The sequence below is a fragment of the Artemia franciscana genome, chromosome 2 (genome assembly GCF_032884065.1).
Source record: "Artemia franciscana chromosome 2, ASM3288406v1, whole genome shotgun sequence".
Classification (NCBI taxonomy): Eukaryota; Metazoa; Arthropoda; class Branchiopoda; order Anostraca; family Artemiidae; genus Artemia; species Artemia franciscana.
In genome coordinates, this window is record NC_088864.1 from 66884452 (window position 1) to 66896549 (window position 12098).

The 12098-nt window shown below is 36.3% G+C and overlaps 1 protein-coding gene across 2 annotated transcripts in view; it reads left to right on the top strand.

Moving 5' to 3' along the window:
- Window positions 1–12098, top strand: part of LOC136043987 (proto-oncogene tyrosine-protein kinase ROS-like) — a 132671-nt gene that overhangs the window by 45011 nt on the left and 75562 nt on the right. For both annotated transcript variants that reach the window (XM_065729073.1, XM_065729074.1), the window contains exons 9-12: window positions 1169–1375; window positions 7406–7532; window positions 8607–8793; window positions 10926–11257. In XM_065729073.1, the coding sequence (XP_065585145.1) occupies window positions 1169–1375; window positions 7406–7532; window positions 8607–8793; window positions 10926–11257 (853 nt within the window). The remainder of the gene's footprint in view (window positions 1–1168; window positions 1376–7405; window positions 7533–8606; window positions 8794–10925; window positions 11258–12098) is intronic.

Consider the following 12098-nt stretch of genomic DNA (forward strand, 5'->3'; position numbering starts at 1 on the left):
CCTTGCCAATTTCGTTAATCATGACAAGAAATAATAGTGGTCCCAATAAGGTTCCTTGAGGTATTCCACAGTACCTAGGGAGGGGGTTAGAGAAGGTAGATTGAGACAGCATGATGTTGCATCAAGTTTTTGTTAGTGGTAGTAATAATTAGTTCTGCGATTCAGATAACAAGATTTACGGTACCAAATTTTGGGAAAAAGCTCACTTTGATGGGTTGTGCTTTCTGTATGGTCGCATAGTACTATGATGGGTACTATGTGAAAAATTGTAGAGTACCTTTTGAATCACTGTATAAAGTTTTGCTGGTGCGATTATCACCAGCAAAACCAGACTTTCTTCATTTTTTTTAAGCGCTTCACATGTTTGTGCCTTAGTACTCATCTCCTTAAAAGAAGTTTTAGTCCAAACAAAAATAAATGGAAAGTTTATTGACATGAAGCCCCTCCTCCCTAATTACCATGTGTGGGTGAAAACCACAGCTTATATGGAAATCAAATACATGGACTTAAGGGGGCAAGGTATATTGGCTTGATATAAACAACCTAATTCAATTCAGTTTATTTCCAAAACAGGCAGCGGACAAGCCGAATATTCGTCTAGTCGTCAAAACGTAAATATATATATACAATCTATAGAAACTAACTATATCCTAATTATAAGATGACAGAAGATGAAGACTAAAACATTGGATCGGCATAAAAATATGGAAAAATGGTTTTCTTGCGAAATTCTGGAGTTTTTAAGATATATCTTTTTTGCTTTTTAACATCGGTGCTTTCATTGCAATTTTCCAACAATTCACAACCGAAAGAAAATATATTAAAAACGTGAAGTTTTTGACACGACTGTGAAAAAAAATCCCTTACTACCAAAAAATCATAGTGAAATTCTGGTCTTAATATATTTTCGTTGCAATTGTAAATGGAAAGGTAGTATGGTCCTAGAAATTGTTTAATATAATCAAATTATTAGCAGAAATGTTTTGCTGAAGAAGAATATTATTCAAATTTTCATTGTTTTTCTGTATATGTGCGTTCTTGCATGTTTTTTGAACGCCAATAAGCTATAATATGTTTCAGATGTTTTTCAAAATATTTTCTGAATTCTTAGTACTTTTTTTTCTCAGTAATACGCATGCCATCGTTTTAATTTATTTTAAATGTTTAGGTTTTTATTTTGGGTTACGGATGGACAACGTGGAGGTATATACAGACTTGATCTTGCCGATTTTGCAGCGCCCATCTCCCTTCAGAAAATTCCAAAAAGGATATTCAAAGACGAGCATTTAGGTCCTTTTCAAATTGATCTTATCCGACAGCAAATCCTCGTGGTTCACCAAGAAAATTCAACCGTCTTCTCTCTTTCATTTGAAGGGTAAGATTTTTAACATTTATAAAACTAACTTAAATTGTAATAAGACATAGAGTATCTCCGCTTGACTCGAGACTCCAGCTATGAGAATTAGGCATTCTGGCCTCTTGAAGATAGAGAATAGTTTCATGGAAATATACTCTACCAAACCCGATTTAATTAGTGTCAAAGGTGTATATTTCTTACATCTTTCATGACATAGTTGACGTAATTGGCAAAATATTGAATGTTTTTCAAAATATATGACAACATTGGCAAGTTAGTTCCGCAAATCGCCATTGAATTTTTTTTTTATTATTTTTTTTAGACATAGGCCCTTGTACATCTTATTATATATTATCTATAGAAACTAGTAACTTATTAAACATCCCAAAATTTCGAGGATTTCAAGGTATTTAGGATATTACCTCATCAGAGGAGTATGACAAAAGAGTATGCCAAATGCCATAGCAGATAGAACAGAGAAGATTTTTAGAATTCTCGAGTTTTTTGCTCACAAAGTTTAGCTGCAAATTCAATTGGAGAGGAAGATTCCGTCCAGAATAGAAAATCAAAGAGATTAAAGAAAAATAGTTGAGCTAATATAGTCAAATAATTCTTGTGTGTGGTCTGAGGGAGGGGTTTTTGTGCCCCCCCCCCAATCCACCAGCAAAATAAATTCTATTTTTTAGACAGGGCGGTTTCGCTCCCTCTTTTGACTATGGTCGCTACATCTACCCTTCTTGAGACAGAAATTTCATGTTTTTAGCCTTAGAATTTAAGGTTTGATGATTATCATTCTGTCGCAATAAATCCCTTGGGAAATTGTTCCTGTGATCATATGGCCTATAAGTTTTCTGTGATGAGATATATCATAAAATTCCATCTCCAAAGCTCCCAGCAAGCTTTTAAGAGTATTTCCATTGTTTTACAGAATCTTCGTGATATTTTTCATCTACCTCCCTACGAATTGCAATTATTTTTTTCTATACCAGTAAAAACTTTTCGGAGCTAGATTTCCCATTGCTTCGGCCTGAGTGTGAGCTACCAACCATAGAGCAAGACGATATCTGTGAGTCGGGAGGTGGGACATTTTTATGTTAAAATGGCGTTATTAGCCCAATAAAACTACAAAAAAAGCAAAGCCTCGGTGTTTGAGCAACAAAACGTATTGAGGCACCAAAATTTTCCCCAGAAAATTTTGTTAAATGATATATCCAAAATTGGGCGAAATCGACCGTGCAAAAATACTGTTTTTTGGGAAAAGTTGGGGAAGGCAAGATTTAAAATTTTATTTCTGCAATATTTTCTGGATGGAAAGGTCGTTTCCTATTAATTTAAATGACATTGAAATGGGCTCTGGGGGGCTGTGTCCACCCCGGAGTTCTGTTATCTGATCCTTGAACTAAGATTGAAATTTTTATCGGATGCATTTGGGGAAAAAAGGGCGTGGGGCTTAATTGTGTGCCCTCCGATCACTTTTCCTAATAGCGGCACTATAACTTTCAATTTCCAATCGAATGGACCCCTTCCGAAGTTTATACGACTATCCCTTCCATATGAAGTGCCTCTGGGGTAAAAAATTGGGGCCTTATGGCCTTGGGGCTGGAGGAGGGGGCTAGTTGCCGTTGGATCACTTTTGACTCTTCAAAAGGGAACTAGAACTTTCAATTCTAATAATTTGAGTCCCCTCCAAAGTTTATATGACCACATTGTCCGTAAAAACATTATATGGCCCCGGGGCATAAGTTAAAACCCTTCCTCTGTTTTTTTTTTTTGGGGGGGGGGGGTGTGCTTACCATGAAGTTTTGTTATATGATCGTTGGACTATTCTAAATAAAATGGCAATCTCAAAATTTAGATTGAATGCGTTTGGAAAAAGAGGGTGGGGGGGTATATGCCCGCTGATCGCTTTTGATGACTCTTAGAAAGGTAAATAGAAATTTCAATTTCTAATCAAATGAGCCACCTCTGATGTTTATATGACCACCCGTTACATAAAACCTTATCTGCCCCTGGGGAACAACTTACAACACTACCCCCGGGCTCTAGGGGTTAGTGATGACCCCAAGTTTTGTTATTTGATGTTTAAACTATTTTGAACAAAATGGGTATCTAAAAATTTTGATCAGAAGCATTTGGGGAAAGGGGCCTTGGGGGGGGGGTGTCAGCTAATTGCCCTCCGATCACTTTTGACTCTTAAAAAGGGCATTAGAAATTCCAATTTACAATCAAATGAGCCCTCTTTGAAGTTTATACTACCATGCCTTCCATGTTATATGATCTTTGGTATATTTTGAAAAAAATGTTAGCCTATATAAAAAAAAGGTGATCGGTCGCATTTTGGAAAAGAGGGGTTGGCAGGGGGGGGGGCTAGTTGCCATCAGATCACTGTTTACTCTTAGGGGATTAGGAAAGGGAATTAGAAGTTTCAATTTCAAATATTTTGAGTCCCTTCTGAGTTTTATGCGCTCACTTCTTCCATAAAAACTGTATAAACCATAAACCGCCCTCCGATCCCTTTGACTCATAAAAAGGTAACTAGAATTTTCAGTTTTCAATCAAGTGAGCCACCTCTGAAGTTTATACGACCTCCCCTTACATAAAAACCACATATGCCCCCAGGGCATAACTTAAAACACTTGCCCCCGGGTTCTGGGGGGTTTTGTCGACCTCAGAGCTTTGATTATCTTATTTTTGTACTATTTTGAACGGCTACCTCGAAATTTTCATCAGATGGGTTTTGAGGAGGAAAGGGCATGGATGGCTATTTATCCTCCGATCTCTTTCGACTCTTAACATAAACTAGAGCTTTCAATTTCCAATTAAACGAGCTCTCTCTGAAGTTTATACATGCATCTCTACGATGAGAACCCTATATGCCCCCAGGGCATAACTTACAACGCCTGGCCCCAGACCCTAGGTTTTTTTTTGAGTTTTTGTTATATGATCTTTGAACTATTTTTAACAAAATGGCTATCTCAAAATTTATATCGGATGCGTTTGGGTGAAAAATTGCGCGAGGGGAGTAGTTGCCCTCCGATCTCTTTTGGCTCTTAAAAAGTGAACTAGAACTTTCAATTCTCAAACAAATGAGCCCTCTCTGAGGATAATGCGAGCATCCCTTCCATAAGAACCATATATGCCCTCAGTGCATAACTTACAACGCTTGCCTCTGGGCCCTGAAGGGTTGCGACGACTCCTTCCATATGAAGTGTCTCTGAAAAAAAAAAAAAAAAAAAAAAACATTGGAGCCGTATGGCCTTTACTATAGGCAACGCTATAGCGTTGCATATGACTGAAGTTTTTGCTGACTCTTCAGATATTTCTGACATCTCCTACTTGAGGCTAGAGAGTCAATGTTGCTATTTCATTTTCAGCATTTATCAATGCTTTTCGATTGTACAATGTTGGCAAAGCTTCGATACTGACCGCCATAGCTGATGCAAGGGTTTTTGAAGCCAGTCACATGTTTATTACTTTTCAGCAAACAAGAAAGAACTGATTGTGGTAGGCGACAAGGCTCTTTTATGCTTGCACAAAGCTAGATCTGATGAATCCTTACCTGAACTCTGACACCGTCCCTTCGTATCAAAATTAGCCAGTGTGGCTAATTTTGTCTACCCCAAACATTTACCACCCACACATGCTGCTGCACGGTATCACTACCTGCATGTTTATTTTCAAATGAGGACATGGTTGCCTTCAGGTTACCTGAATGCTGGGGCTGGAAACTTTTGTCAAATGGTTATATATTAGTCAATATGACTAATATACCGACAGTTTGTGAAAACCTTCTATAACTGATACACTGTAGCTATAAAGACGACTATGGTAGCCTTCGATGCATTTGCAAAAAGAGTGACCTTTTCTGTACTATTGCTTGTGGCCAGTGTCATGGAACATGCTTCCTCAATGTTTCTTTTGACCATTATGATCTCGATAGTCAATGTTAATTACTCACTTACTTAACTCCCATCCCACCGGTTTGACTGATTCGGGGCTCCTCCTCTAATGGCATCATAACAGTATTTTCGGTATACCCCCTGTTTTTCACAATCCTCAGCAGTACTGGGAAGAAGTGGCCAGGAAAGGAGAGGCATTGATTCTTCCTTCAAAGGCTATTTTGGGCAGTTGGGCTGTGGATATACGCCGAAGGTGTCCTAATCATTGAAGCTGTCCGAGCTGGATGGTCTATATGATGGTTTGAGGGTAATTCAAGGAGGATTTTAGCCGTTCGTTTGGTATTCGGTAAAGATAAGTGATGACTGTGAGCTTCCGTGAGCTAGTCTCTGCGTGCTGTGATACTCTCACCACCTTGGTTTTGCTGGTGTTTATCTTCATTCCGAAGGAAGTGGCTGCGTGTGTCGTCGTTTGCACTGGCTTGAGGTTCCTCTATTTGTCCACCCAAACCATTAATGTCATTAACGTACGTAAGCAGGTCAAAGAGGTATCCTTCTAAAACTATTCCCGTGTTATTAGAGACAATTGCCTGTACACTGTCTAGAAATAGACAAAAAAGAGTTGGTAAGAGAAGGCATCCTGATAAAGTACCTGTAGAGGTAGAAAACTTTTCAGTAAGTCCTTTGCTAGTCTGCACCGCGCTTCTCACCTTCTTTTACTCCTTATGATATCGATAATATCATATAATATCGATAATTCTGTAATGATCTATGATATGCCGCAGACCATCTCGCCAGATCAGGTCGGAGGCTTACTTAAAGTCAATGAACAGTCGATATAGTTCTTTACCAAGTTCTAAATATCGTTCCATGATTTGTTTGATGACAAATATTTGGTCTATAGTCGATCTAATCTGACGGAACCCAGCGTGACACTTAGGTGTTATATGTCTTATCATGTTTCTTATGCAATCTAGAAGTATTTTTCTGAAGATTTTTGCAGGTTGGCAAATAAGCAATATGGATCTGTAGTTGTTGTGATTATTTTTGGATCCTTTCTTGTGCCAGATGATTATGCCAAATGTTGACCAGGACACTGGGTAGTATTTCGTTTCCCATACAGCCGTTACTGTTCAATGGTACAGATCTATGATGACTTCACTTTCTACTTTGAACATTTCTGCTTGTATACTGTCTATCCTGGGTGCTTTATTGAATTGGAGGGATTCTAGATCGGCTTCTACATCTGAGATTAAGGTTGGTGGGGGTGGTTCCTCCTTTGCATTTATTTTTTTGCATTTACATTTATTTTTTTCCTGGAAATGTGATCAAGCATTAACCAATGTGATTAAGCCAAATTTTATCTTTAATTCAATAGCTTTTTAATCAAAACAATCTTGTGATTCTTTCAGATTCATATTAATCAAAAACGAAGTTTTGATTGAAGTGTCCTTATTTGTTCTTGTTGGTTTTAATTTTTACTTTACATGCCGTTTTTACAATAATAACTAAATTAAGTCAGGAACGAAGTTAACAATACCAATCTTCTTATGTTTTCGTCGCAACCCCAAGTTCTAAAGGGTGAGAGTGGGAACAAAATTAAGAGTGGGAGAATCAAAACAGACCTTAAAAAGAATTTTAAAAAATCTTCTATTTAGATTTGCGCTCATTAGCCCTGAAAAAAAACTTCAAGCAAAAAAAAAGTAAGTAAAATTACTTAAAATCACTCTGAAGTCAGGTCGAGATTAATATAGAAGCCGAGTATTGTTCATATTTGAGTTCACGCCCTTGAAGTTACAGTGAAGCACCTTTAAAACCAAAACTGGGTCGATGGTAAAAAGGAGCCTTTCACTCCCCCCCCCCTTCCTCTTACCTCGCTTTCGTAAGGCGGAAAAAGGGTTCTAAGTGATGAAATTTCCAAATTCTGATCTCATTTTCTAATTTCTAAGACATCAATTAATAGGAAAAGACCTTTAAATCTGGAAAATACTGCAGAAATTCAAATTAAAGATATTCCCTTTTTTTCCCCTGAAACAAGTACAATGTCTGCGCGGGTCATTTTCGACCGATTTTGGATGTGCTATTATGAGAATTAAGCGATGCGCAATATGATATTGAGTAGGATATCTGTTTTATTTTTGATCGATTTCAGGGACGATATTGTCAACTTCCGGAGCAACGTTCAAACCTCCAGCTTTTGCAACGTAAGTGCGCTATCTTTTAACGGAACGCTCTTCTATTGGGCTGTTGAAAACGAAATCTTCAAGGAAGAATTTCATGTGAGTATTTTTTCTCCTATAACTTTTTTACATATGTTTTTGTTTTTTTTGCTTTGGTCTTAAAGCGTTTTTAATTGTGATTTATGCCAACCGACACTTAATCAAATGAAAAGGTTTGTTTAATTGTTTTCTAGTACGTCTTCTGGTCTTAAACATATCAAGAGGTATCTTGAAATTTCGATTTGATGCCATGTTTGGCCGTAAAGACCATCTCTGGGAAAGTATAGCGAATGGCTGTCTTTTGATCCATTAAATTCAGGAAACAAGCTAATGAAATTCAGAAGTTGTGATTTAAAAAGTTATCTTATAACGTTTTACGATAGTTTGTTTTATAAATTGAGACCCCCCCCCCAAAAAAAAAAAATGCTAGACTCTTCGCTTTGCTTTAGTCATTCGACTCATGAAGCTCATTGTTAATTTCAGGTGAACAATAGGATCTTTTAAAGGTTTAAGGCTAGGAAAATGAAGCTCTTGCTACCAAAATTTTTTATTCAGGGTATTGAAGGGAAAAAAAAACACAAAAAACCCTTCCTTATACTATCAGTTAAGGCCCAAAAAAATCTAAATTTAATTTTTGCTTTTTGTATCTGTATCTATATGTCAGGGAAAAACAAACCTGATTATCTGCTCCTAACTATTTTAGAATGTTTAACTCGCCGAGCATTTTAAAACTGACGTTCTCCTTAGTAAATGAGCTGCCTCATTATTTTATCCATTTAGAAAGATGAAAGTTGATTTATAACGGGTCCATTTTGAAACATACTTTTCCTTGTACGTTTATTTTACTTTACTGTGCTTGAAAGTATTTTAAGACCCTAATATTTGAATTTCTTTACTTAATTTGGATTTCAGATTTCCTTCTTCTCTTCATAGGGAATACCTTTCAAACTATTCCCATAGTTGACCGACACTTTCATGATTATTATTTGAATTGCGAATCTTTAAAGTTATATTTTCTTTTTTGTATTCTCTTTTTTTACTAAAGAAGTCGAGGGTAAAAAAAAGTCAAAATGAGGGCAAAACAATCAAAATTGGGAACTGCTTATTAGAACGCTCTTAAATATTGTTTTATAGGATGGCATGTACTTTCATAATCAGCTGGATGGACCGTTTTCCTCGAGGATTACATCTCTACGGGTTATGCACGAAGGGTCACAGCCTCAACCCGTTCCTACTCAAGCTGTTTCAGATCTTCAGGCTATTTTTGGATCTGATAGGTGCTTGATTACTTGGTTGCCCTCTCCCGTTCTGCCTACCAAGGGTTAGTACCCTTTTACTCATATATTTACCAAGTTATTTTGATTTTAAATATCATACTTGATAATTTTGCACCGAGTTCACCGTGAAATGAATTTGTATAGCATTTGCGTGTGCATATTTTCATTCTACTTTACTCACAAGAAGATGAAAGTTTTGATACTGATCCCCAAACGGAGCACAAGGTACACCTTATTCAGAAAAGTTTTATCTTAGCAAGTTAAGACAGGAGTATAAAAACAAAAACCAAGAAAAATCAGAACAAAATACCAAACTGTCTTGAACCATTACAAAGAAAAGGCAATGCAGATGTTTGCTAAAATCAGTCACGTGCGATGGATTGAGGCCAAGAATCATCCTCTGATGGCCTGTATCTTGGAGCAAGATGGAAAAAATGGTATTTCCAATTATATCTTAAGTTTCAGCAAAAACGTTAGACTCAAATACATACTAGACTGAAAGTAACCCCCCCCCCCCCTAGGTTCGTAATAATTATTGTTTTGTAATTCCAAGCTTCTGACGAAAAATCAACACTATTCATTGCAATTCTTTTTATTTTAAAGATGCAATTCCCAAATTCTATCGTCTAATCGTCTAAGTTTTGAAGGAAAAAGTCAATCTTTGTCAATCAATCAATTGACGGCGGTGTATGAATTCCCTTTAGCGTGCCTCATAGGAAATGAAAAGATTGTGGCCTAATCTTTGGATTTGTATATTTCGAGTTCATCAGATTTGCAAAAAGTACAGGGACGCTTAATTCTAAGAGCAATTCATTTTTTTTTAAACAGTCGTTCCTGTTGTTAGTAAGAAATTTGTCCTCGGCTACATCGATCGTTGCTGAAATTGCTTGAGCAGCTTTAATTCCATTGAATATTCAGGATCAAGCCGATGGAATCCCAGATCATCTTTCTTAAACTAGGTTTTTACCGAAAAAGCCAATTTTGTCAAACAGCCAATTGACGGCGGGGTATGAATTCTCTTCAGTGCGTCTTATCGAAAATGAAATCCTTGTTTTTCTGGAACTATATTTCCCTGAATTATCCTAGAAAATTCTTCGCAAGAAAACTCACTCCCTGAAATCCTATGTAGAAAAAAAAACTCATTGATGCATTTTTCGCGTAATTTTTTAGCGTTATTTGTTTTTTTATTAGGAAACCATTATTTATTATAAAAATCGATTTTGCTGGCTGGAGCAAAAAATTCTTATACTCTGACCAGAAAAAAGTGAACCAAATATTCGACCGCATGAAGAAATTTCTGTCCATGGTATGCCTGGGAATTAGGCCGTTGAAGTAAAATTTGACTCCTGTCGAAACCTAGCTTTAAGAAAATTTTTTGGGGTTCCAGTTTCAATTGCTGAAGTTAAATTTCAATTAAAATTTAAGCCAAATTTTGTTTTAAAGCGAAAGTGTCCAAGTGATGCTATGTGAATCTGGACCGGTGTGTCCAATTGGAAATGAAATTTGTGAAGTTATTGCAGTACTTTAACTATTTGTCTTGAAAGAAAAGAACACTTCTGTTAAAATCCTGGATAAAAATAATTAAAGTTTTATATTTTCACCGGTGGTAGGTTTAAAGTTGTATATCGACTCCCTCCACTTTAGGCAGTTTTGTTTTGTGTGGTATGCAAGCTTGAAAGAGTTTTCTAACGTTTTTTTTTTTTTACCAGGAAGCTAATATTAACTCAATTTTACTGGCTGGAGAAACAAATTTTTTTTAAACTGATCAGAAACCAAAGATTAAATTTCAGTAAATTTTGTGATTAAATTTTGCGAAAAAAATTTATTCGGTGGAATCGACTAAGTTCCGTATAAAAATAATTTTGAAACGGGAATTTGTTGAATTAAATTTCAATAGACTTTGGACAAAAATTCTGCTAAAATTAGACTTTATTAATCGTAAATGACCAGGTGATGGTGCTCTCTGAACTCTTACTGACCTGTTTGATTGAAAATGAAATTTGTAGAGTTATCCTATAAAATTTGTAGGATTTAACCCAATATTTGTCCAGACTAAAAGGCATGTTTTATCAGGCGAAGAGAAATCTTACTGCCGGAATCAAATATGAATCCTTTCAGAACCTGGTCTTACGTTTTCTGTTTCTTATTTCTGTTTGTTTCATGTTCTAATTTTTAGGTATTGGAGCTTGGAAGATGTGGCAATATGAAATCCATATTGATGAAATGAAAAAAGGATTCCCCGTAAATTCAATTGTGCGAGAATCGACCACGACTGAATTTACGGAAAAACTGTTGACATTAAATACAACTTATAGAATTGCAATCCGTCCCTTTGTTCAAAATCTCAAAACTAAAGTAAAGCACCATGGACCCATGTCAGCTTTTTTCGTTGGAAAAACTTTGTACCAGCCTGAAGTGAAGTTGTTTATTGCCGGAAAAGATGGCGTTGGGGAAAACAACTTCAACTTGGAGCATGCGCAACTGCTAATCCCAAAAGAATCCTTAATGGTATGTGTTACATTTGACCTGTGTTCCAAATCGGGCTAGTCTTTTCGTCTGATAATTGAGGGGTTGTCACAAATGGCGTTGGAAATTGTAGGACAGTAGGGGAACTTTTTCTATCTTATTTTGTAGTTGTTGCCATAAATGATGGTAGCCCTAATCCATAAATGACGGTGGCAACTAACATAGTGTATGAGAAAAAAAAATTCCTTAAACTATTGTGAATATCTGTATTCAGTGAATACGAATTCGAACAGAAGGGAATGGTAAATGTATATTAGGTGCAACCTAGATTGTTTTTCGCCCTTTGGAGGCATATCCTTTCTTTGGATTTAAAAATGTTGACTCATGTTAAGCCCAAGGACCTATGTAGGGGGAGGGGGCTAGGGTCCTTCCCTTCTCCAAAATCCTAAGATTTTCAAAATTTTGGAAATATCCAATTTAGATTATGGAGTAATTTTCTTTATTGACCCCCCTCCCTAAAACATTTCTCTTTGTGGTTGAAGTGTCTGAAACATATGTATATAGTAGAAATAGCCCATGGAATCTAACATGCTGTAAGAGATAAAGCACCAAATAATCAAATTCATAATAGATTTGTTTCGTGGGATATAACATATCAGCCTTGGGCAATAATCCAACAGTCTACAAATGATGAATGGTTGGAGCAGTGAAAAAATTTTATTTTAAAAGTGAAATAAAAGTAAGCAGTGTAGTTACTTAATTATTCGGAATAATTATATTTCGAAAACTGGCTAAACACTTTCACCTAAAGGGGAAATAAAAGCCTCTGGAAGAATAGATACAACGTAAACACGAAACATTGATTGTCAAAGATTAAAACTCC